At 43.6% G+C, this 27,728-nt stretch overlaps 1 protein-coding gene across 2 annotated transcripts in view; it reads right to left on the bottom strand.

Moving 5' to 3' along the window:
* Positions 1–27,728, bottom strand: part of TMTC2 (transmembrane O-mannosyltransferase targeting cadherins 2) — a 240,892-nt gene that overhangs the window by 61,227 nt on the left and 151,937 nt on the right. For both annotated transcript variants that reach the window (XM_077338949.1, XM_077338950.1), the window contains exons 4-7: positions 21,350–21,464; positions 11,771–11,856; positions 10,918–11,102; positions 9,900–9,978 (exon numbers count right to left, since the gene is read on the bottom strand). In XM_077338949.1, the coding sequence (XP_077195064.1) occupies positions 9,900–9,978; positions 10,918–11,102; positions 11,771–11,856; positions 21,350–21,464 (465 nt within the window). The remainder of the gene's footprint in view (positions 1–9,899; positions 9,979–10,917; positions 11,103–11,770; positions 11,857–21,349; positions 21,465–27,728) is intronic.

Below are 27,728 nucleotides of genomic sequence, written 5' to 3'. Positions count from 1 at the left end.
TCCAACTGCTCCCCAGTTGGATTACTAGCATTCCTACACTGCAGAGCCAAAGGCCGGGGTATACTTTAAATAATTTCTTTTCATAGAGGTATTGAAGTACCAATTCATTTACAAATGAGAGGAACAACCACTGAGGAAAATTTACAGCCGGTTTGTTCAATAAAGAACAGAGGAGATTAATCCAGACCACTGCTTCTTCTAAGTGGGTAGAACAACATTTTTGTGTTAAATAAGACCTCCAGGTACTTGCTACTTTATCAGATGAGGGATCCTATGGTCAGCATCTAATGGAGCATATGATCAAGCTAGGAACAATTCACACAGAGAGTTTGTTTCCAGACATACAGTGCTCCTAGCCAAGCATCCAGCAAGAAGAGCAATAATGTTAGGCGATATTATATTTTAGCTTGCACTTTTCTGGCTCCCAATTTCTTTTCAAGTCTAAGTACACAGATATGAATAGTAGATGTAACAGAGCTTTGAACTTGCCTTGCATCAACAAATGTACTGAGATTAATGATAGCTTTAATCTTTTTAAAGTGGTACATATAACAGAAAGATCAATTGTGAGACTTCTACAGCTGTCCCAATGGGAACTGGATTAGTTTTCATGTCTCTCCAGAGTCCATGTGGTCAAAACACAGTGCTACTAGTACTGACATTATAAAAAGGATTTAAAAAATACATTCATTCCTCAACAGTTTAGTTATGGTGAACAAAAAATTTAAATAATATTTCATATTAGTTATGAAGGCAGTGGCTACAACAAGACACCTTGTTTAGCATGCTAACTGAATGTCATCTTAGTATTTAAGGGGATGAGTAAGAAGGAGATAATTGTATTTTATTGCATTTCTCAGTGGAAAAATCTAAGAATATCTGGATTTGCATACTCTGACTGGAGAAGTTACATATACTTTTCTAGCTAAAAGGACTATCCCTACAGAGTCTTTTGGGGGCTTATTCCTGTGCTTTTATCGGTCAAGACTAGTTTCAAGCATACACAGTAAGAATGAAACACATTTTACAAATTTTACAAATACCCTTTGGTTTGGAAAAAATATATACTGTCATCCACAGAATAGTTAACCCAGTTTGCTTGCTATCCCCAGGTCATCAAACAGGATTTCTAAAGTTTTTTGATGGGGATGGGGTTGTCATCGTCACAGCCAATTTATGGCAATCCCATAGGGTTTTCAAGGCAAGAAATGTTCAGATGTGGTTTGCCATCACCTGCCTCTGCACAGTGATCTTGGCATTCTTTGATGGTCTCCACAGCCAACCCTGCTTTGCTTCTGAGATGGGATTAGACTAGCCCGCACTTTCTAAAGTTAGGGTATTTTTTAAAATCCTTTTCATGTTGCCTGACATCAATGATGTCCTGGAAGATAAACGAGTAATTATTTTAAAGTAAAAGTAAAGCTATCCCCTGTGCAAGCACCAGGTCATGTCTGACCCTTGGGGTGATGCCCTCTAGCGTTTTCATGGCAGACTCAATATGGGGTGGTTTGCCAGTGCCTTCCCCAGTCATTACAATTTACCCCCAGCAAGCTGGGTACTCATTTTACCGACCTCGTAAGGATGGAAGGCTGAGTCAACCTTGAGCTGGCTGCTGGGATTGAACTCCCAGCCTCATGGGCAGAGCTTTCAGACTGTATGTCTGCTGCCTTACCACTCTGCGCCACAAGAGGCTCATAACATTATTTTAAGGGCTACCAACAAATCTAGTGGATTTCTAAGATTGCATTAGAAAGGTGAATATTAAGTTTACTGAATAGTGAAACACAATTTTTAGGACTGGGATAGTAAATAGTTGTAGTGCCATTTCAATGTACTGGCTTTGTGAAAGTATTTGCTCATCCAGTTTTATGCTGGGTTATGTTCTGAGCACAAACAGATTCACATAAGGAACTGCCTCTTGCACTTTTCAGACATTCACCACATCAGGGATTCTTTAATTAACCCATAGTAATACCTTCTTTTAGACATGCATGAAGCTGGGAATTCAGTCCCAGAAGCCGGCTCAAGGTTCACTCAGCCTTCCATCCTTCCAAGGTCGGTAAAATGAGTACCCAGCTTGCTGGGGGGCAAACAGTAATGACTGGGAAAGGCACTGACAAAGCACCCCGTATTGAGTCTGCCATGAAAACGCTTGAGGGCATCACCCCAAGGGTCAGACATGCCCTCTTTTTATATTCTGTGCAGAGGCACAGGCTAGTCTGGCCTGTGCCTCTGCAGCACAGGGGATACCTTTACCTTTAATACCTTCTTTTACAAATATCTGTGTAAAATGTGATGTGGTTAATGATAGCTAAAACACTGGGGGTTGAACTGTGCAGCAGAATCCATTTCTGTGTAGTATGGTTAATGTATAAAACATTTAAGATGTCTTTAAATAAAAACCATGTGCAGTGGACAAATGATATAATTCCTTTCTGGGTCCGCCAAGATCCCCAATGGAAAATGTCTCAATGGTAAGTAATATTATTATTATTACTGTTTACAGAGATCTGACTGTGTGGTATGGGGCTCACCCACCTTCACCTGATCACATGCCATAATGATAATTAATAAATCAGGTCTCATGTCTATTAAGTAATGGGGGATTTAAAAAAAAGAAGTATGGTGGATTTTTCTTGGCTGAACGTACAGTTATTAATTAACTTTACAATCCAAATGTGTATATGGTAAATGGCCTCACCCTAAATGCTTTATTATTAATGTGTGCATGTGCACAATAAAGACAAGTGTAAAGGGATGTATATATTTTATGAGTCACATAAAAATGGTACGTATTGTGTAGCTTGGCTATGTGATTTGGTCACCTAACAAAAGCACTTCAATTTCACCTTTAAGTCTTTAATTAACCCATAGTAATACCTTCTTTTACTTTTACTTTGCTGAAGAATTAGATCAAGTTCTCAAATCTAATTTGTAAGTGTTAGCAGAGTCAATTTCCATTTATTTGGGCTAAGTAGGTCCTTATGGATCCAGGCACCCAATCAACTTGGAGTTTAGTTAATTGGTCTCAACAGAATATAAAAAGAGGGTAATTTAAGAAGATTCAACAATCAGGAATTGATACATGAAATAAAAATCCTAAATTAATCAATTTCAACCAGAAAAAAGAACAAGTGCTAGAATTTAAGATAGCAAAATCTAATAACCTACAGAAAAGAAACCAATCATGGACAAAATATGGGCACTGATCTCTATGTTGAGAACTAAAATATCTATTTTAAGCATTTGCTCACAGCAAATAAAACAGAAATCACAATTACTATGACTGTAAGTAGATCAACATTCCCTCTGGCACATACTTAAAAAAATATATATAAATTTAACATATCCAGTGCCACTATCTACCACATCGTGTTCTGCATTGGTGTCTGCATATAATGGAGTAAGTGTAGGCTAAGTAAGTCCAGTCCTATAATTAACGGTATAATTCTTAAAATCTGAATAACGAAGACATCATAATGATTTCTCATACAAAACCAACCTCACGAAAGATCTGTAGTGCTAAATCACAAAGCTAATGAGACTTATGAGAGCCAATTACTTATATTGTAGCCACCAAGAAATATGTCATCAGTGTAACTATAAACTAAAATGGCTAGTCTTATGAGGTCAAGGCTTTTCCTTCTAGAGTCCACTACTCCTCAAAATCTACTTCAGAATACCAGATTGCTAAACTAATGTGCCAGAATCCATATTAACAGTACTATGGCTTTCTGTGTCTACATACCAAGTATACACAGAGAGTAGGATGCCCTGGATACTGCTGTATCTCATAGCAGTTTGGCAGTCCTCATTACATGCAAAAAAAATCTACCGACAAGGATTCTCACCCCATATGTGGAACACAGCCACATAAGGGGCAAGAATCCTTATTCCCTGCCTGAAGTGTGGCTGCTGGACTGGCCTGCATGGGGAGCAGCACTGTGGCTGTTCCAGCCCCCCTCGGTGCCACCTCTGCAGCTGGGCCAGCTTGTGCAACTGTGGCTGGCTAGGGCTCCGCAGGCACCACCTCCGTGGCTAGTCTGGCCTGTGCCTCTGCAGCCTGTGCCTTTGCAGCTGGGCCAGCCTGTGCTGCTGTGACTGGCATGACCTCTGCAGGCACCTCCATGGCTGAGCCAGCTTGTGCTGCCATGGCTGAGCTGGCCTGCCCTGCCAAGGCTGGGCTGGCCTGCACCTCCATATCTGGACTGGCCTGCACCTCTACTCCATGGCTGGGCCAGCCTGCATCTCCGCAGCTGGGCCGGCTTTTGCAGGCAGTGGCTCCGCAGCAGGCCTGGCCTGTACCGCAGTGGCTGGCCTGGCCTCTATGGGTCTGCGGCTGGCCTAGCCTGCACCACCATACATGTCATAGAATCATAGAGTTGGAAGGGGCCATACAGGCCATCTAGTCCTGTCCTCCATGAGTGCCACCTCCATGGCTAGGCCAGCCTGTGCCAAGACAATTGTCCTGGCCTTCGCAGGTGGCACTGCCAGAGCTGGGCAGACCTCCTTAGCCTCTGCCACCACTGCTCACCACCTCTATCTTCTGCTGCACTCAAGGGGTGGGACTTACAGATGTCTTCTCTGTGAGTACTTCTATTTCACTGAGAATGCAGAAGATGTGTTCCACATCAACATGATATTCTGTGCATCTAAAGAACCAGTAGATTTCGGCTAATAACATCATGCAGCATTGGCAACTACAAATGGTCAAAATACTACCTAGCTTATTTATGAATCTGGTATATGAAGAACAGATATTCAGCTGCTTCTTGGAGAGATGCAATTACAAAAGATGTTTGTAACTAACAACCTGAAATACCAGTGGATTGATTTTAACCTTTCTCCTACTACCTTCAATGTTAAAACAAAGTGCTAATTTTCCATCTTATATCACAAAAATGGTTGATATAGGTATTACCCTAGCAGGTGCCTTGTGTGGGTTTAAGAGAAATGCAACACAACCAACTGTATGACATTATATTTCCAGGATACTGAAATACATCTAGAACTAAGACTGATTCCTAAAGCAAGCCTAATTTTGGCACTGAAGTATTAAATGTTCCAAAAGGACCATTATTTCTTTTGACCCTTAGATTTAATTGATGCCTTAAAACTAAATAAATTACCCATTTAATGCAGTTCAGTTGGCCTTTAGTCTTTGTATTACATGTCCCAATGCCAACCAAATTAATCTGTTGCCCTCAAACAGACTTGTTGAAGGTGAGAGCCAAAAGGGAAAATGTATACTATACAGAATCTTAAATAATTAGCCTGATAAGAATTTTAAAACTATCATTCTATAGTAATGTTCTTTCTTTGCATGAAAAATGATGGAAGAATTATTTCCTTTGGCAAAGGGCCAAACATATGGTTTCCTTAACTTAATTCAAGTATACCTGGCCAAGTAAATGCTAGTGACCAAATTCACTGCACAGCTTTCTGTACTGTGCACATTTTTGAATACATGAGATAAGAATGGCCATGATACCTGTAAGTATAGTACAGGCCAAAAATGTCATGCTATTTTAATAGTAAATCAAGTAGCTAATTTTTAAGTAGGAACTAGCTGGCCAGACTGGCAAGGTAAAAGCCAGTGGAAACAGGTGATGCAAAATCTTTACATAGCTGAAGTTCTAATCAGAATTTGGCAATTTGGAGTGAAAATCTTTTCTCTAGCTAAACAATGAAAACCAAAATAACAGAGCTACTGTAAATGGTATAAGGGGGGGGGGGAACCCCCAAAATTCTGAAATCCAATTGTCACTCAAACTGAATATGCCCTGGAAGTATATAAAGTACATTAAGTATAAGACTGATTTTGCTGTTACTGCCTTTATTATCTTAGAATCATGGAATCACAGAGTTGGAAGGTACCTCCAGGATCATCTAGTCCAACCCCCTGAAGGATGCTGGAAAATCACAACTACCTGCCCACTGCAGTGACCTAAATTCCATGCCCAGATGATGTCCCACCCCAAACCAGAATCCCTGGCCTTCTAATCCCGAAATAGCATTGACATTTTCCTGGGCATGCAAGAAAGGGCCACAAGAGCCAAGCACTGACACAACCATTCTGCCCACTCACTAAGAATCTGCCTAAATTTACAGAATCAGTATTTCTGTCAGATGGCTATCTAGACTGTGCTTAAAACTTCCAAAGAAACAGAACTCACCACCTCTCGAGGAAGCCTGTTCCACTGAGGAACTGCTCTAAGTGTCAGGAACTTCTTACGGATGTTTAGCCAAAAAGTATTGTGAACTAATTTCAACCCACTGGTTCTGTTCCTACCCTCTGGGGCAACAGAAAAGAACTCTGATTCATCCTCTGTGTGACAGCCCTTCAAGTATTTGAAGATAGCTATCATATCACTTCTTAGTTATCTTTTCTCTAGGCTAAACAAACCAAGCTCCCTCAGTCTTTCTTCAAATGCCTTGGTCCCCAAACCCCTCACCATTTTCGTTGCCCTCCTCTGAAAACACTCCAGTTTGCCTATATCCTTCCTCAATTGTGGCTTCCAACCTTTTCCAAAAATGCAGGAGAACTAAATTGTGTTTCCCTATTCCCAGTTGATTCTTTAATCAACCAACCAATAAACAAACAAAATAATGGTTCAAGAGATTTAGCCAATGCCGAATTCACAGCAGGCCCCAAACATCTGAACAATAAGAGTCCCAGACGGCATCTTGAGAAATGATCTTTTTAACTGTACATAACAAATTGAAATGATTTCAATATAAATCCCCAAGTTTTGCTTTTGAAACTATAGGCCTGAAACAAGAGTTTTATCAAAATATATTTTACAGTGTATTTGGATGTCTACTGCAAGGTGGACTAGAGATGCATACAAACATTCTAATTTCAAAAGAAAAGGACTGGCTGCTTGCTAATTTTTTTAATGGTGTTAGACCCATTTCCATCTTTGGAGAGGCCATCTGACGGAGAGGCTGATTCAGTGAAGGCTCAACGGGGTGGCGAGTTACAGTGGATGAGTGATGGGGATGTGAGGTTGGATGTGAGGGGTAGCCAACCTCCAGGCAGGCCTGGAGAGCTCCTGAAATTACAGCTCATCTGCAGAGTATAAAGATCAGCTCCCCAGGCAGAAAGGGCTACTTTGGACAGGGTTGTGGTAGAGAAGAAACATTTAAGGCCTTCCACACAGATTGTTGTTGTTGAATTGAAAGACTTGAGGCCTACTGCACAGGGTTGTTGCGCAGATGAAACAGGAGACAAAAGAACTTCCGCAACAGGATCCAGTTTTGTCTGCAGAATAACGCTGTGCAGTAGGCCTCAAATCTGCAGAGAGTTGCAAATAAGAAATACACATGGCTTGGCTGTGTCTAACCCCCGGCCAGAGCAGTATTTTAAGTGAGAAGGGGCTTTTCTGTGGCCTCCCTGTCAGCCAACTGTTTAGCAGGAGGCGAAAGTTGCCAGCCCTCAAAAGGAATGCCCACACCCAAGCCCTCAGACTCCCGTGCGTTGCTCTCAGAAACGCCTCCCTCCCCTCAGTCAGGCGCTGTCAGAGGCTCCCTCACAGCAGGCCTGAAGGGAGGGGGGAGGGAGCGCATTCACCAGCCTCCGGCCAGCTCTGTCAGGAATCTGAGGCAAAGTTACAGTTGGACATAACAGTTAGGACAGCCTTGGGGCGAAAAGGGCTGGCGCAGCCTGTCCAAGCCTCTGTTCTCATTCCCCTTGGTAGCCCTACTGACCTCCTCTACCTGCGGTGGTCAGGGCAGACTGGTAGCGATGTGTCCAGAATACCGCTGGGTGGGCAGGACCTGTGAGAACTTTGGCCCAATGATTGGGCCAAAGTCCTGAGTGGATATGGCCTGTCAGGGGGGGTGCCTCCCAACTGGCTAGAACTCTGGCCTGTCCGGGTGAGGTCCCATTCGAAAGATGCTTTGCGCCTTCTGATTGGTCCCTCACCTGGTCCGGCCCCACCCACTCTCCGTCCACCAGGCCCTTAAACAAACCACAGAGTGGTTACAGATGTTACTAACAGACAATGCAATCTATTTGAATTGGGCTGTCCTAAAATAAGAAACAAGAGCAAAGAAAAAAAAACACTATTTCCTTTCTTCCATTGAACATCATGGTCAGTGAGTAGGGCTGCCAACTTCCAGGAAGTACCTGGAGATCTTCTGGTATTATGATTGATCTCCTGATGACTAATATCTGCTCCCCTGGAGAAAATGGCTGATTTGGTGGGTTGACTATTTGGTTGTGCCCCAAACTAAAATTACATAGCATATAATAAAAATGCACAGATCTTTACTATGATGTAAAAGACTGGAGATTCCATTAATTCTGTTTGCATCTCTTTTTAGAGATTCATTTACTTTGTTGGTTTATTAATAGGACCTTACCTTGATTGGCTCCTGCCCCCCACACCCTTCACACCCATTCACCCCTTGCCTCTCACACCCACCTCTCCTTCCTGGTCTCTCCCCTCTCCCACTCCTTACCAGTTGCAGCAGGAGTTCTGCATCCCTCCAATGGCAGTATGCCAGAGCTCCATGGCCCAGGGCTGGGTCTCATTGCTGTGCTGGCGGTGACTATTTGCCTCCCCACTTCCCAGGCCTGCCCCGCTCTCTAGAGGGTGGAACTGCCCTGGGAAGTGGGGCACCCCTGCCAGCAGAGCTCCGAGTCTCAGGACTGGGCCTTGGACCTCAGCTGGCAGCAGCCACCATCTACTGGTGCGCTCCCTATGGCAGGACAACAGACGTTATGTCTGTTATCATTTCCGTTTGAGAGAACATTCAAGTGGGCGTGTTCCACATCAATAATAAATATGCACAATAATAAAGATGCACAGATCTTTACTACTATGTAAAAGACAGGGTATTCCCAAATATTTAAAGCTAGAAATGGTCATCTTCAGCATCTTCTCTCCTGGTGCTTCTCCTCTCCCTGCAGTGGTCAGGGGCAGACTGGCAGTGATGGGAAAAAATAATTAAACTGTATCCTATTGGGATGGAGCAACTTTATGTAAAATCAAAATATTTTGATTTTTACCACTGTCCTAAACACAAAACCTTCAATATGCTCCCCAAAAGCTGCTCCTAATGTCATGGGTGACCTTTCAATGTGACATGGCCCCAGCATCTAGAAGACAGGATCAGCAGGAATCCTATTGTCCACTATAAAAAATTCAGAAATACTTGCTCAAGAGCAGCATCAGGGTACTACTAATTCCTTCTTCTAGGTACAGTCCCCCTTCAGTGGAGATGAGACCATGGCTAAGCAGAAGAATATCTGCTTTGCATGCAGAACAACCCGATTTCAATCACTGGTACCTCAAAATAATCAGGTAGTAGGCTATGTGAAAGGCCCCTGAATGAAATACTGGATGGCCACTGTCAGAACAGATACTACTGATTCTGATAGACTGATAGTCTGACTCAGTATGAGGTCAGAATTTTTAGTTCATTTGTTCACTGCATTCCATTCTGTTCCCAACAGACTCAAAGGATTCAAGTAGATCTTTTCCAAGAGTGCAGGAAGTCACAATTGGAAGGATTAAGAGGCAACCAGTCTCTTCTGCAGACTTTCTGTTTGTAGTTCAACAGGATTCAACTTATTAAACTATATCTTTGAAGACTACTATTTGGCTCAAAACACACTGGAATGAATTACCTTCCTCATGATATGAACGATTTTTGCAGCCTTGTACTTGGACACTTATTTTACTTTGCTGCGTAAAAGCAGGCAGTCATAATGCATCCAGCACTAAATCAATCCTGATCAAAAGGCAAAAAAATTAGTGTTTTAGATTTGTCTTTAAGTAAATTTCCAAAGAAATGCCTAATATAGAGTCATACAACTCTGCATTTGGGTAACTTTGATTGTGAGCATCCCACTTTTGTTTACACAATTTTACAATTGGCTTTGTACTCACCCATCATGTTATACAAGCTCTGTGGTGCAAACTGCCTTGGCATCTTCTGTATTGCTTCTTTGTAAACAGTGAGGGCATCCTAATATGAAAGAACAGAGGGGAAATCATTTTGGGAACCCTGTGGCTCCAGAAGTAATTTTTTATATGCAAATTTAATTGAGGAAAAATTAAGAGTGGTCCTTGTTAATCATGAGGATCACACTTCCCATTTATAAAAAGAAAGCAAGAAATGAGGTGAATCTCTTCAACAATCCTACAGAGAATGATTTACATTATTAACCATCTCAATGAAGAATGGAAAAATGGAATGACTGACAACCTTCAAAGGTTCATTATCCCACATTTAAAATTTTGTGGAATTACACAAAATACAAACTAGTGTTTAACTACATATGAGTATTTTTTGTCATTTTATACTGCAATTCTAATCATCACTTAATGATGGCTTTCAATCACATATAAACACAAATTCCCATTATGCAAAGTATTATTCCAAACAACAAGGCAAGACGAATATGAAGAATAAATACATAATATAATACATGAAGCTTCACATTAGGGTTTTTTTTAAGCCATGCACAATCAGGTAAAAGTGGTCTATTCATGTCATGACTGCTGAATGACAGCTTAAAATCTACTTTGCAGTCCTATAAATGTAGCACCTCTAGTGCAAACCAAGTTTTTCTTTCCTCAATTAAAAATCAGCTACTGTGATTATAATGATCTTGGATCAAAAAACTTGTTTGATTAATCTCAAAACACAATCACTTAGAGCTAGTATCGTTTGGAAACATGATAGTTACTGGAAAGGATCAAAGTGATACTCCCTTTGAAAAAAGCAAATAACCCGAGCTGGATTCTTTTCCATATACCTAAAACAAATCTACCGCGCAAATGTTCTGTGAAGGTTATCCATATCAGTGGAAATTATTTTTTTTTATATTTAACAAGTCAAAGACTTATCAATTATTGCAATTAATTTCCTTTGGATTTAAAGGGATTTAAAGGAAAGTCTCACCTCATACTGTCCCTGTTCATGATAGAGTTTTCCCAGATTGTAAAGGCAGCTGGTGACAGAGCTTTTATGAGCATGGGGATCTTTTAAATTTTCATCAGGGATTTCTGAACACTTTAAAAATGTCCTCCTGGCATCTTCCGCCTTTCCTTGATTCATCAGTATGATACCAGTGTTTAAATAGGCAGCTATAAAATGGGGAAAATATTATTGACATAATTATTTCAAACACAGATACATTCAGTTAAATAATAAAAACTGCGACGGCTGCAATGGCGAGTACTTCCTTCAAACTTAGACTGGTCACTTGATATCTCTAATATGGTCAAAGAAAGAAATTTGCAGAACACTGGGCTACAATGAAAATTCTATACAAAACAGCATAGTAGCCATTCCACAGCAATCAAAGCTATTGCTCCCAAAATCCAGGTGCATATTAACAGCTGCCACTGCAAATGTTTAAAAACTCTACTAGCTATGACCTTTTCTTAATTTAAAAAGTGATAGCTGAAACCATTTAACATACTGGGTTTCTAAAACAGATCTGGAATGTCAGGAATTCTAACCTCTTCTCTAAGTGACAATCCATCTCCAAATAATACAATATATGATGAGCATTCCCAATCTGTGCTGGAAGACAAGTTACAATCTAGTGCCTGTTTGCAGGCATAAGGGTCCTAATAAAAAACAAATCTATCATGCCATACAGCTTGAATTAAGCTCCTCATATGTATGTGAAGAAAAATCCCTTTTCTCCCATACAGGGGAATTAATTCACTGCAGATGAAGTGACATGCCTATAAGTGGCAGGGGAGAAAATCTTTTAGAAAACAAATGCACATGCAGCATTACTTACAAGCTAAAGTAGGTCTGCTTCCAATGGCCAACTTATAGTAATGTAGAGCTTCTGAGAATCTGCTGCTTTCCTGCAGCAGCAGTCCCCTAAATTTAAAAGAGAGGAAAAAAACAGGAAGTGAGATCATTCCATAGAAAAGTATGAAAAAAATCCACGAAAAGCAGATTGACTGGTCTTACTGACAAGGTCCTGTAGAGCCTGGGTGGTGCAGTGCTTAGAGTGTCAGATTAAGATCTGGGGGACAGACTAGATTTGACTGTATCCTCACATCCAAGACAGGAATGCCGTGATCAGTTTAAAGTACTGCTAATGGAGGACAAGTAAAGGAACAGGTCCAGGCACTTCTGTCAAGCAAGCAGTGGAAAATAATGGGAGAATGAGGCCTGGAAACAGGCGAACAGAGGACTGAAGGGCACCTGGCTAGGCAAGCAGAGTGATGTCAGTGGTGAGAATGGAGGGGAGGCAGAGTGGTAGGGAGGGCACCTGGTGTGCAAAGGACAGGTGCATGGGCACAGCAGGAAGAGCATCAGGAGAAGGGGGATAGCAGTGGGGAGGGGATAGATGGGGCAAACAGGGAACAGGGAGGCAGGGGCACAGGGAAGCAGAAGGGGCAAAGGACAGGCCAGTGAACAAGAATCCGCCTCCCCATGTTGGCCTGTGTAGTTGAGGGAGGTTGTTAGTTCCAATGGAACTGAATTAAGAGAATGATGGGATCAACCCCCCCCCCCCCACCTACGCACAATGTAACTAGCAGGTTTTCCCTCTTGACTACTATGGGGCCATATATCTGTTTGCCTTGATATTGACTTGCAGGAGGGCATTTTGGGCTGGACTAAGACGTGACACACACTTATTGGGATAAACAAGGCCACAGCTTTATTACCTCCCCATGGGAGGGTTGACACAGAATAGGAGAGGGAGCCTGACCTAGGAATCAGCAGACTGCACCAAAACCCACAGAATCCAGAGGTGCCCTGGAGATCCATGCCATTCACAGCCGGGAGAGCAGATACTCTTGCCTACTGAAGTATGCCCTATAGGAGGCAACCTATGTGCAGGAGCCAACAGGCACTCATTTGGCTGCCCTCTGGCTGCCTGGCAACGAGTCCCTGGCCTCCCAGCCATGCTCGTTTGTGCTGCCTCTTATGAACACCAGGAAATCCAATCACCCACGAGATTCCCTGCCAACAGGCCCCATCCCATATGAAACCCACATCTGTGATGGAATATTAACCATGAACATCCACCTCAGACACAGCCTTGAGGCTGTTTACATATCAGATAGGGTGGGAGGGAGGGAAGCTGCTCCACAACATGCTGAGTGAAGAAGCCAGGACCCATGTGCATGGCACCTTTATAGGTGCTGTGGGTCCCGCCTGCCTATTTTTATGCTGTGCAGACTGTGTAAGTGCAACATGCATCCTGCACAAGCCACTGGGGCTGTTGTGTCCGCCTCCATCCCGCACTCCACCACGTCAACTGGCAGCTTGGGTGAATCCTTGCCACACATTTTTTTTAAGCCATCCTAATCACAAAACGAGCCTCTTGTGGCACAGGGTGGTAAGACAGCCGACATGCTGTCTGAAGCTCTGCCCATGAGGCTAGGAGTTCGATCCCAGCAGCCGGCTCAAGGTTGACTCAGCCTTCCAGCCTTCCGAGGTTGGTAAAATGAGTACCCAGCTTGCTGGGGGGGGGGGGGTAAAACAGTAATGACCGGGGAAGGGAATGGCAAACTACCCTGTACTGAGTCTGCCAAGAAAATGCTAGAGGGCGTCACCAAAAGGGTCAGACATCACTCGGTGCTTGGACAGGGAATATCATTACCTTTACCTTTAATCACAAAACATTTTTAAAGCCACCCTAAGCACAAAACATTTGAACTAGTATGTCAAGCATAAACATACTAGTTCTTTATAAATCCCAGTAAATAAAAAAGATATCAGTTAACTTGCATCCCTTATCCATTATATACACACTAACACAAAACAGGATTGCAAAACAGGGCCACACTATAGCGCTCCAAATAAACTAAACACAGATGTCATTATGGGGAAAAAAACTTGAGACAAAAATTTTGAAACTGACATTAGTTTTTTCCTAGCACGGTCCAGATATGAATGTATATACTAGTATGAACGTATATACTAGTCCTCACCACAGGACTATAACAACTTTGATGCCGCAGGCTTACCTCACTGCTATCTTTTTTTGTACTGCTGTTCACATAGCTTGAGAAGTGACAGGAAATTCTGACGCATTTTGAACTTTAGGTCCTAACATTAAGTTCTCTCTCTCTCGCTAACAAGTTGCAACTAACTCATGTGACCACATAGGGCTTTCAAGGAAGGTATCATAGAATCATAGAATCCTAGAGTAGGAAGGGGCCATACAGGCCATCTAGTCCAACCCCCTGCTCAACGCAGGATCAGCCGAAAGCATCCTAAAGCAATATGTTTAATATGTTCAAAAGTGGTTTGCTATTACCTGCCTCTGCATAGCAACCATGGGTCAAACATAGCTGCTCTTTTTCATGGATAATCACCAAACTATTTAACTCAACATTCAAGCAAACTTGAAAATCATTCCTGTCTCCATGGAACTGTTCCAGTTTATTTATTAATGTGATGTATCACAAGTAACCACCATATGGACACCTACCTCTTGTCAGGCCTATAACTTGAGGAAGAATCTGTTTGGTTTTTCTCCCCAATCAGAACCACAGAGAGTGACTGAACATGCTGAATTAAGTGAATACTTAAGTATGGGGTTGGAAATAATTAAAATAAGTGAGTCATATTCAGTTTATAATCCTCCAGTTTTGGGAAAGCTCTATTGTTTTGAATTGCTTACCCATACTGATATAATTAAGTATTGTGTTTCAGTGCACAGTATATTATTTTTGCAATATGTTTTATCACTTGAATTAAAAAAGAAACATCAGATATCTTCATTAGAGGACTTCACCTAATTTTCTTTTTTTATTAGGAGCTTTAATATTGGCATTCACTGAGGCAATGCAGATATATTCCCCCTTCTGTTTCAGGACAAAAACTATTTTACAGCTGTTTCACAAGCTATTTAAAATTCATATTAGATGAACAATGAAGAGCAGATGAAAGAACAAATATGAATTCTGGTAAATAATTAAAGAGGGGTATTTTTTTTAAAAAGAAAATATACCATGTAATAACCTTTAGCTACCAACAGTGCAGCACATGACCTACAGCTTCTAAATCAGGCAACAGGGGAGAAAGCATAGATCAGGGATAGTCAAACTGTGGCCCTCCAGAAGTCCATGGACTACAATTCCCATGAGCCCCTGCCAGCATTCGCTGGCAGGGGCTCATGGGAATTGTAGTCAATCGACATCTGGAAGGCCGCAGTTTGAATACCCCTGGCATTGATCTTTCCCATGCTACATGGTTTTCTGTGGCATACAAAATATTGAAATTAAATAAATGGCTTCTATAGTTTCAGTTCTACCTTTTAAAAAATGTTGTTAAGATGTGAACATAAGAACAACTAGATCACAGCAGGTCAGCCAAGCCAACACAAAGCCGATAAGATGGCACCACAATACTTGGTACTCATAAGAATGGCACTTCTGAGCATCAAACGCACATTTGAATACACTGAGTATGTACAACAAAACAAAATCAGAGTCCAGTGGCACCTTTAAAACCAACAAAGATTTATTCAAGGTGTGAGTTTTCGAATGCAAGCACTCTTCCTCAGACTGAGTATGTAGTTACACATCTTTCTGTGAATACAAATTGAAACTCTATGCAGAGAAAGTTCTGGGACTGTAAAATAGATGATTGATAGACTCTTAACAGGCAGGTGCTATTTTTAATTGTAATGATGTGGATCACCAGGAAGGCAGAGATCCTCAATTGAGCTTCAACTTCTCCCAAAAGGGAAAAAGACCTGTGTTCAGGACTCTTTCACAAGGAGTGTTTCTGTCAAAATTTGAAGTAATTAACCATCTGTTTAGCGCTGAGAACGTGGGTAGAGTGTCAAAAACACTCAGCTGCTAGATACGGTAAGCCAACTATTAGATCCAGTTATTCAACACACCATGGTTTTCCATGACCATCAGACTATGTGCAAAAACCTGCTTTTGCACACAACTTTCACTCGCTGGATTACAATGAAGAAACAGCCATCTTTAAACCGCTCCGCGGTATTAAATAAAAGGGTAAGGGCTAAGTGGGAGGAGAGTGGGCGGGCGCTATCCAGGATAAAAACTCAGAGGAGCGAATCAGGAGCCGCAAAGCGGCTCTTGATTCGCTCCTCCAAGTGGCACTCCAGGGCCAAGTGGCCAATGGGGAGGCGCGCTTTGAGCGCCTCCCCAATGCCCACTTGGCCCGTCTCCCGAACACGGCCCTGCAGACTCTGCACTCCTCCCGAGCAGCCATCATCGCTGCTCCGCCCTCCAGAGGGTCAGTCGCTCGAGGACAGGGGTGGCCGCCAGGGAGGAGAATGCCCCCACGCCGCTGCAGCCACGGAAACCTCCTTTCCCTTGCAGCAACGGCAGCCCTTCCCACCCCTGGGAACTGCCACTTCCCCCCCTCCGCCAAACACGCGTACATGGCCGCTCTCCGTGCCCTTCCCACCCCAAACACCGGCCTCCCCGTCCCTTCCCTTCCCGCCCCACCAATCCTTCTCCCCGCACCAACTTACCCCTGCGGACTTCCCATGCGTCGCCGCCCTTTCCCTCCAGCCTCGCACACGCCCGCGTCCAGCCTGACAGCCCTGGCCTGCCGCCGCTCCGATGGAAGGCGCCTCCGCGCATGCACCCGCCTTCCCCACTCCCTCCACACACCCTCCATGCGGCCTCCGCTGAGCCCTACAGCCGCTGCCGTCGGTGCCTGCTACACGCCACAGCCAGCCACCCCTGCCGCCGCCAGGAACTCGCCCCGACCTCGGCCCGTACTCACGGGCCAGCTGCCGTATCCCAACGCCGCCCGCTGCCTCCCTCGCCTCCACTGACATGTCTCAGGAGACCCGCCACCCGCCATGGCCAATGCGCCAGGCCCGCCCTCCCGCCACCATCCCCAGGTAGGCCGCCCCACGGCAGTACTCATGGGCCCGCTGCCGCCTCAAAACGCCGCCTCAAAACGCCCCCCGCTGCCGACTTCGCTTCCGCCGATGGCCCTCGGGAGCCCCACACCGCCCAACGCCCCGGCCCCGCTAGCGCTCACTGTATTTAGACTACAATGGGCTTATTTTCTAGTAGATGTAATAATAGGCATTGAAGCATAATACAAATGTAGATTTCATGCTGATGATTCAGCTAACCTTCCTCTGGGTGTCTCCTCCCTAGCTTCCTGTTATAGCCACCTTTCATAGAATCATAGAATAATAGAGTTGGAAGGGGCATCATGGGTCATCTAGTCCAACCCACTATGCAGGACACTCGCATCCCTATCACTCATCTACTGTGACCTGCCACCCCTTTGTACCCTTCACTTCTCCACTACCTTCCTAGGCCAACTCCCAACTAAAGTTATAAGTTCCCTCTTTAACCTTCCCTCTTTTCTTTCCTTGCAGGTGTAGCAGAGAGCTCCTGGAGGCTCAAGCCCATGCTGGCATTAGCCAGCCCAGGTCAGTCACTCCCTTGCCTCTTTCCTTTCCTTTCCTTCCCTGGTGGGTGGGGGTTGAGGATCATTCCCTCAGCCACACTTCCCCTGGAGCTGGCTTGGGGTCAAGGAGGCTGGGTCTCCCCTTTTCTTGCCACCATTCCATCTTTTCCCTGGGTTCCTGGATCCATCCTGGGGCCAGAGTCAGCTGCTTCTGGGGGGAAAGGGGACTGTGGTGTGGCCAGGAGGGGGCTAGTGCTAAAACCTGGCTCCTTCCTGGGCCCTATGGCAGTGGTTTGCTCTCTACAGGCCTCAGCAAAGCCTGGTACTGCTAGTGCTTGGTCAAAGTGGATGGCAGATGCATGAATGTCAGGACTGTTGCTCAGAGTGGTGGCTGGTAAGTGGGTGCTGGTGGATAGCAGGCAAGCAGCTTGTCCCACAGCTGGGGATTGTGGGCCTGCCTTGAGCTTGGGACCCACTTGGCTCTGCTTGGGAGGCTGAGTTGGGAGCAGCTCCTGGGTTCACCAGGTCCTTGAGTATAGGGTTCTTAGACACCTCCCCCCTTCTGTTTTTCTGCCTGTTGTGCCAGATGTTGCCTGTTGTGCCAGCCTCACCATTTTGTCTGCCTCCAGTGCTTCATCTGCCTGCCTGTCTCCTTTCCTATCCAGCAGCTCATCAACCTTCCCCATAACCCATTCCACCTCCCCATCACTCTGACTGCCTGTCTGAGCTTGTCCCCCTCCCCTTTGGACTGTCTCTAATATGGTCTCTAAATGAACAGAGTTAAGATTCATACCAAGTTCTCATGTTTGTCCCTTTAGATATAGCTTTCGTGGTTCCTCATAAACAAATACTAAAAAGTTATAGATATATCCAACATGTAGCTGTCTGGGAGCTAGCTAGCATATTGCTGCCTAGGGCAATTTTACTCTTTTTTTCTTTAAGCTTCGAGTTTCTTTTACACTGCCTGGAAACAGCCAGTTGCCCTAGGAAATGACTAAACATTTAGATGGTTAAAATGCCTCCAGTAAAAATGTATCCATCAAATAGTGGGGGTGGGGAGCATAAATCCAAAGAGGAAAATTCAAATGCACATAAAATCTGATTCTGATAAACCAAGAAATACATAGTGAAGAAGCTGATTAAAAATACAAATGCACAGCTCATATACCTAACACCAAAACAATGGCTTGGCACCATGTGAATGACCCTACACTTGCAAATTTCCCTTCTCTTCAAATTATATGGTAAGAGTAAAGTAATAACTTCAAGGCTTCATCCACACATCATTTCATAATGCACTTTCATTGCAATACAGCAATAATTCGCAACTGGAATGACGTGCACAAACAGAAATATTCTGTTGCAAATGATTGTTACAGTACAATGGCAGTACAATCTCCAACAATGTGTAGATGCAGCACTTCTTTAGTACAAAACATACTTTGCAATAACATCTAGCTTGGAAAACTGACATTTGTGCTTCTCCTACAAACAAGAATTGTAAGTAAAGACTTAAAGCATTGTTTGAAACATAGTTTGGAGTGGGAATACATTATATCTGAAAAGGAAAATTGTGATTTTCAGTGAAGCAAAAATCATGAATTGACACCAACCATGTGGGAATTGAGAATGGGATAAGAGGAAAAGCAATGTCCAGGTTCAGGTTGGTTCAAACCCTCAAAAACCATGGACTGGAACTGCATCTGAATATATTATAGATGTTTAATTGTTTAAAGCAAAGCAATTGCCAGGATATTGGTTTGCCACATAGAATTATAAATATGTTGTAGAACAGTTTAGTAAGTTATTCTTTTCTGTCTTTGCAAGAGTAGATACTGAAGGGATAGCCATATTAGAGCAATACCTGTCAATGTAACAAAACAGAGGAAATGTCAAATTAGAGTGTTCAGAAGTGCCATACAGAGAAGAGACTTACAGAGAGGTAAATGACAGATCAAGCAGTATATTCATTGATGGCTGTTTGAATGGCATCTAACTAAGCATTCTGAAGGAAAGGGAATTATGCAGCACCCACTGCTTTAAGTCTACTAACATTCTGTATTCCCAAAGCATGAAAAGAACAAAATAACCTACCTTTCAAAATCTCCAAAGTTGATGCTAGAAAAATGGCCGACAAGTAATTGTTCAGATCAGTAAAATAAATTTGGAAAGGGAAATAATAAATTATTATTATTATTGGAATTCGAAGGATTCAGGCTTAGATCCCATGGTTATCACCCATGGAATGGGCTGATTTGTGTTGATTCAATCTCCCATTGCACACCCCTTGTGATGTTCTGGGGTGCCCAAGGAGGATTTTGAGCCGCAGGTGAAGTGGGAGGAGTAGAAGTCCCATCTTGGTGACAGAAAGGCATTCCATTCCATATACTACAAGATCCAGAACTTTGCCAACAGGTAGATAAAAGATATAGTTCTTGAATTATAGATTGGGGATTGGGGATTGGGGATTCTGCCGCCTTTTGCAGGGTTTTTACAGGATTAGGGGGTTTGTGATTGGTTTTATTGGAGGTTTAATCTGTTTTTGTGTAACCCACCACAAGTCCACGGAGACTGGCAAGATATAAATCAAAGATATAAATGAATAAATAGATATATCTTTCAGAATACATTCAATAATTGCCCCAAGAAGCTCTTTATGTCAGATGTTTTAACATCTTAATCTTTATGTTCGTAAGGTTTCAGTTATCAGAAATCTGTATTAACCAATTAGTTCATACATCAGATGGTTTTGACATGTACTGGTTAAAAAAAAAGGGCATATGATAAAACTGAACATGTTGACTGCCAATGTGAGAAGGGAGGGCAATGTCATGCTCAGCAAACATAAATATTATTGTCTGTAGAAATGCTCCATAAGATTCAAAGCCAAAGTACCTTCTAGAGGCAAACCATGGAACTGAAAAAAGACCTACCCCCTACTTTGGTATGCCAATAACACAGTTATTATCCAGAACAAGAATTGGTCTCAAGCGTTATCTCAACAAATTTACTGAGTACTGTCGGGAAAATAATCTAAAAATTAACTTTGAAAAGACCAAAATGTTTTTTTTTCCAAAAAGGCATTATAAATATTCATGGATAATTGGTGGGCCTCCCTAGCAGAACTCAGAGGGGAAGGATATGACAGAAATCACTGTCAAGGACATGCAAGTTACAGGACATTTGTGGCTTTAAAGTTAAGTTTTTTAAACTGGTCTCAGAAGTAATAAATATAAGCAGCCAGTGAACTAAAAATGATGCTACCTAATTCTGCATGCCACCTTAGGGCCGCCAAGCCCTCACCAGGGGCAGAAGGTCCCTACATCCAGTCACTGCTCCTGGTCACCAATCAGTTGGCTAGCAGAAGAAACTTACTGGCTATAAGAAGTGGACTAGCCTGCCATCGTAGTGACATTGTCAGTAATGTGGTTATGCCACGTCTGGTGCACACTTCAAAAAGTAATGCCACTCTGGTATTTGGGCAAAATCTCTATGGTAAAAATGGCTTTTACCATAGAATACTTGCCACAATACCTAGTGCACACCAGAAGTGCCGTTACCACATTGCCACAACACTGGTTACACTTCTGCTTTCTACTGGTTAGTCCCCCCCTGCCCCCTACCAGTTGTCATGGGGACCTGGCAACCCTGTTTCACTTCCATAAGTAATTGGAAAGCATGTATGCTCTTTGTTGGGAAAAGTGTTGGTTTTAAAGGGTTACTGGGAAACTCATCACTCCACTGGATCACTAGGGAAATCAGCTCTTGCTACTCACTTCATAACAGAATCTGCATACATGATGACCTGATAAATGTATAGAACAGAAAGGCTCTGTCTATCCCAGAGCTTGAAATGCATGATTAATAAAAGGGGAATGCTCCTTCCCTCAAATAACAGCTAATATCATTTCTACTTCCAGGAACCAAATAAATAGCTTAATTCACAAGAAGCATCACAGATGAACCACTTTAAGTAAAAGCCATACATACTTACAAATTATAAAGCATATCAGCCATATTGCTGCGGTAGTACAAGGCATTTCTATAGGCGCTTTCAGCTTCAGAAATCTTGCTCTGGCTCTTAAGAACATTTCCAAGGTTACCCCATGCTGCCAAGAGAAGAAAGCAGTATTCAGAAAGAGCTACAATCCAATTATATACTCAACACAGAATCTGAGCACTGAGAAGTTCCTCAGGGACAGAAAACCCACACAGCTGTCTTTTTTTTTTTAATCTGGAGAATAACTTCCCACTTTTCATTACACTATATCGTTTCTTCTGCTAGCAAATGGGATACGCTTACTATAACTTAGTTATCAACATTGCCCCAAGAGGGCACACATTATCAGCAAAAGGCATCTCTTGCTGGGATCACAATTTCCTTAGGAGCACCTCCCCAGCCCTTAAAGATATGGGGAGACATGCAAGTAGGACTAAGCAGTCACAATGCTGCTACTGTCAGTGTATAGAAGCATACAGACCTTCATAACACAAGGAATAAAAACAGCAAAAATAATTTAGTAGATGATTACAAAAATATACTTCTTATATTCAATTGGGGCATGGCATGTTGATTTTTGACACCCTGCACAAGAAGCAGTATTATTTCAGTAAAGATGATTGAAATGCCAATAGGTTGTATGAGTAATGCTTAGGTATGCCAGTTGTATAGATGAAATAAATGACCATGTGAAGGATAGATAGAGGCTTCTGTTCCAAGGGAGGATGTGTTTAGTCTTTTTAGCAAAAACAAACACGAATGGCAATTAAAACAAACAAATGATTCTTATTCCAGCATAAGCTTTTGTGGATCAGAAGCAATGAAGTGCTACCATCAGAGGATCCCCCCGATAGGTGAGATCTGGCTCCCCATTCCCATTGGAGGAGAACTTGGCCCTCAGGCTGAATGGAGGTGGGAGGTTGGGTGCCTAGAATTCTCTAGGGGAGTGATCGCTGTCTGCTTTAATTGTGATAAGGGGTGTTTTATAGATTTTTATGGAAATTACTGTTTTATCATTGTAAACTGCAGTGAGACCTTTGGAGAGCGGTGGTATAAAAATTGAAAATAAATAAATAAATCTAAGTTAAAATTGATTAGAGTGATGACATTTATAACTGCTAGAAGTGTTGTATTCTTAGATCCCCCCCAATAATGAATAAGATGTGTGGCCTTTCAAATACTGCTACTTCTGAACACTGGGGAGCAAGACATGCTAGGAGGGGAGAAACTGTGACAAAACGTTACCAGTTTTGTATTACAGATAATAGTTTATTAATAAAATACACTTACACTAGATAGGCAGGAATAGGAAAAAACGGAAAGAAGATACGAATGAATACCTTGATGACACTGATGAAACACTTCATAAAATGCTGAGCTAATTAAATCCCAGTAACATTATTGTGATTTATTTCCATCTTTTTCATTTGATGGAAGAAAATGCATACTAAGCAAGACAACCTTTAATGTCTGGGTGATATATTTTATTAATGTGTGCTTCTGGTTGGGATTTTGTTGAGTTTTATTACTTATGCTCCTCCCAAATCACTTTCTCTAGCTTCCATAAATTAGCAAGTTAAAAAGAAAAAAAATGCCTCTGATACAAAGCAAGATTTCCACTTTCAAATGTTACTATTTACCGAAACATGCTTTCAAGAGTCAAGAGTCCATTTGCTTCTTTCATAATTGTGGCCCATCTTAAGTATTTCCCCTCAGGATTCCTAATTCTATTGCTCATGCAGGCATTCTTTACTACTTTGGCTCCCTTTCAAACCACTATAGTTCCACATAAGCACCCAGTGGCAGAGCAGTAACGTTTTCATTGGTATTGTATCTTGCCATGTAACATTTCACTCAATACTAAAAAATATATATAATTCAGTCTATATAGCTATCTCTCAAGTGCGGCCAGATCTGTGGATACCGACATCCACACTCAGATCCACACTCAGAAAAAGGAGATCCCCCCTAAAAAAAATTGGGGAACCCCTTTCTCTGAGCTTCTAATCCATCAGACCTCAGGGAATCCTCCCCAAAAAGGGGGGGGGTACTGTATCATTCTTGGTGTTTCTCCACAGCAATGCAGAAGTGTTGGTTTTTCATTTAAAATGCATCTGCATTGTGGCATTACCACATAGCAAAGCAAAAGTGTCTTTGGGCTCAGAGGGGGAAGAAAGTTTCAGTCCATGAGAGAACTGCTGTGCTGCACTTAGTGCTGCAATTGGTGGCTTGCTGTGATTGACAAGCCAAGTCTGACTCCCAGTCCCTGCTGGCTCGTGGCGGTTTGCAGCAAAATTAAAACACATATAAAATATATACAATATCATAAACAATAATGACAGCAGAAAACCTTTCTAAAAAATCGCCCCTTCCTCCACCCTATAATAGCAACCACCACCACACCCACATCTGGGGGGGATCTACTGGCGACACCCGGCCTATGGGGCCTATATCGGGAGGGACCCGCTCTTCCTAGCCCTGCCTTAACCAAATGCCTTGCAGCCTCATCAGGAGGCAAAAAGCCATCACAAGGCAGAAGGAAAATGTGTGAGTGGTCTCCCCATGAGGAAGGTTTACCATTCCATGTAGGCAAGCAGGAGGCCACTAACGTTTCAGCCCTCCCTGCAGAAATGGCCACCATTTTAAAGAAAGATGACCTGAAGCTCCTACGGAATTCTAGATTCATCCCTTTTTTATCAGTGACAGGAAAGATCTATGCAAGCCGCCTAGCTCTGAAACTAACTTACTGGGCAACCTCAACAAACAGCTCTGAACAAAAATATATACTTATACAGTGATATTACAAATAAAGCAGACACAGATTTTTTTTCAATTTGTTTTATTGGATGCTAATCAAACGTGCCAACATATTGTGTCAATTTTGTGATCATTTCTTCATCACCCTGGTAAGATACCTCCAAAATGTTTGGTTCACTCTAGCAAAGGTAATGTAAGAACTCGCACGGCTCCCTCTCCAAGGAATGCTGTTAAAAGTAAACACATTGGGGTGCTTCAGTGGCAAAGTCTCCAAAAACTTCATCCAGCTCGCCCAGCATGGAGGCTGTTTGAAGGCTCACTACCACATGGGAAAGGGAACCATATAGCAGCAGCCCTCAAAACCCATAGATTTTGCCACTCCACAGCTGACTCCCCAGCAGGCTGCCTGGAGGTGGTACTTACCGACAGGCAAGTGGGTTGTCTAATATGTGGATCCATCCCCATACTGTGCCAATAATCCTTGGTATGTAATTAACAAAACTGTTGTCTGTGTTTTTTCATCTCTGCACAACATCTCCCTATTAAGCCCTGGGCCTGCAAGACCCTGCTTCATTCCTTCCTCCTTAAGAGAAGAGCACCACTGGCACAATATTGCAGAGGAATACATGGGATGCTTTCAGCTATAGACTGCTGATTGCTGCCTAATATATGTTCAAGGCTGACATTTTTCAAGTAAGAGATTGCCTTGAGCACTGTTTTTCGTTCTTTTGTTCCCCCTTTCATCATGACCCACAGACTCTGCTGGCTTTTCCCAGCCATCATGATTCAATCTTTAGAGGATGACCTCTGCTTAACTCTGAAATAGCACACTGTTGCCTTTTGCCCTGACACTTTGCCTATGCGCATAGACTTTAAGCCCAGCACTGATCGCTATATGCACTGGAGATCAGGACATACTGAGAGCAGTTCAAATGTTACCCAACCCATCAGAAGGTCACTCTAAATCTCTTCCATGACAGCACTGCACAATATGAGTATAATATTTATATTGGGGTTATCATAGCATCCAGCTGCAAGCAAAAAAAGAAGATAGTATGGTATAGTGGTTAAGGGAATGAACAAATGGGGAACTTGGTTTCAATTTCACCTGTGCTCTAAATTCAGTAGATGGCCTTAGAGAGGCTATTCTTTCTCACCAATCGAATACACAGGAGTAAAAAGAGCAACCTACTGTACAAGCTATTGTAATCTAATACTATGCACTGTGAACAAAATATCCTGCTATTATTCACAATAAAGGGATCTTTAACCGCTCCTGCGGAGCGGATTAAATAAAGCCCTAAGGGCTATTGGGGAGGAGTTAGGGCGGGCTCTGTATGTGATAAAAACTCTTTGAGGGCGAATCAGGAGCCGCGAAGCCACTCCTCCCCATCGGACGCTTGGCACGGCCTCGCCCGCCAAGGGACACCTTCCCATAGCCCTCGGGAAAAGAGCAGGGATGCCGCGTCGAAGACGCAGCATCCCTGCTACTTTCCCGCCACCCCCCAACACCACACTACCGGGTAAGTCCTACAACCCCCCTCCATACCCAGCCCCCTTCCTGCCCCGCCGCCGCTGCCTCCAACACAAACACCCCCCACGCACACGCTGCCGCGTCCAGCTGCCACCCGCTAACCCACCCACGCCCTCCCCAGACCCCTTCCCGACCTGCTGCCGCTTCACGACACACAAACACCCACCCAGCCACACACTCCGAACCCCACCCGCCGCCAGCCAACCCCCCAACCCTCCCCAGACCCCTTCCCGAGCCACCACCCCTTCCCGAGACAACACAACCCACCCAGTCACACACTCCGACACCCACCCGCCGCCAGCCAACCCCCCAAACCCTCCCCAGATCCCTGCCCAACCTCCCGCCACTTCCCAACAAAAAACAACCCACCCCGCCACACATTCCGCCACCCACCCGCAGCCCGCTCACCCTCCCACCCTCCCCAGACATGCCACAACGCCCCAAAAACCATCTGCCTCCTCTACCTCAGCCCCTATCCCCACACTTCCGAACCCCACACCAACTCACCCTTCCCCCGGCCGCTCCCTTCTCTGCGCTCACCTTCTGCCAGTCCTCCTGCTCCCTGTCCCTCTCTTCCCTTTGCCCTGCTAGCGATGCCGCCAGCCAGTGTGGTTTGCCTGCTGGCCGGCAGGCCACGCGAATGAACCAGGCATGCGCGGACTCACGCGCATGCATGGTTGCTTGCCCCAATGCCCTGCCCCCCCCTAGCTGCAGCATGCATGCCCGGACTCCCGAGCATGCGTGCTTCCCTTCCCCATCACCCGCACCACCACGCCTCAAAACCGCGCCACTTACCCTCCTGAACCCACCACCTGCCCTGCAAACACAGGTACGGAGCCCTGGAACTATGCCCGCACTCTGCCCATTTTTAGAAATGGGCTTTTTTTCTAGTTTCACATAAAACCAGATATAAAAAGATTCTAAGTTTTGATATTAGAAAGAGATAATTTCTTTAATATGAATTCGCAACATGAGAAATGTTGACTGAAATAATGATGGGAAATAAAAATAAGGAAACCCTAATCACAGGAATCATACATGTTACAAAGCAAGAAGCACAGAATCTATATCCTTTTCTGAATCATGTTTTAAACTTAATTTGCTAGGCACCAACATAGTAAAATGAACTGACAGCAGAAATCCAGGCCCTCTCAGAGCTACCAAAGTTCCAAAGGCCTGCCAAATGGTGCACTTGTTCCAGGCGTCTGGTTGAGGCCAATGCAAACACATAACAATATCAACTCAGGTCACTCAGGGCAACTGTCCTTCCCCTGAATGCCTCCTCCTCCAACTGGCTTGCCTGTCTGTCCAGCAGCCAGCCAATCACCTTCCATCCTCCACCCCTGAGCACCCTCTCCTCCTTCCACTTTCCTCCAAGGCTCAGAGGCTGCAGATCCCTGCTGTGTTAGAGCTGCTCTTGCCAGTGAGTACCCTGCCCAGGGCCTTCAGCCTGCAGCTTTTCCAGCTGCTGGGGGAAGGGAAAGGCCATCCACAGAGTCCTCCCCCCCCCCCGAATCTAGCACCCATTGTATTCCTGAATGCAACGGACTTGGTCCCTATTATATACATAATAGATTAAGCACCAATGTATTTTTATTATTTGTGCTGTTGTTGTTGTTGTTTATAGTCCACCTTTCCCAGTTGGCTCAGGGTGGGTACTAGTTTTTCTGGCTGTTAAATATGCATAATATTCTCATGAACTCTAAAGCTGTTTTCCAAACTGCAGCTACAATTGCCTTTTTATGTTAAACAAAAGAGAAAAAATACCCTTCAAAAATTAACTTCATGAGAACACTAAATACGGTCCAGAGGTGACAGTACGTTGAATACATCTGGATGTCAGTAAAGGAGTATGAAATCTGCCTCTCAGAGTTTAGAGAATATTAAACTGTGAGATTTTGAGGGGATGGGTGGGATTTCTCGACATTCCTTCATGGCTCCCAAGCTAGCCAGAGTGGTGTAGCAATTAATGCTGAACTAGGATCTGGGAGAACCAGAGTTGAATCCTGATTCTGCCACGGAAGCTTGCTCAGTGATCTCAGGTCAGTCATACTTTCTCAGCCTAATCCTGTTGTGAAGCCA

Source organism: Paroedura picta, chromosome 5 (genome assembly GCF_049243985.1).
Source record: "Paroedura picta isolate Pp20150507F chromosome 5, Ppicta_v3.0, whole genome shotgun sequence".
In the NCBI taxonomy this organism is placed as follows: domain Eukaryota; kingdom Metazoa; phylum Chordata; class Lepidosauria; order Squamata; family Gekkonidae; genus Paroedura; species Paroedura picta.
This window is presented reverse-complemented; position numbering and strand designations above follow the sequence as displayed.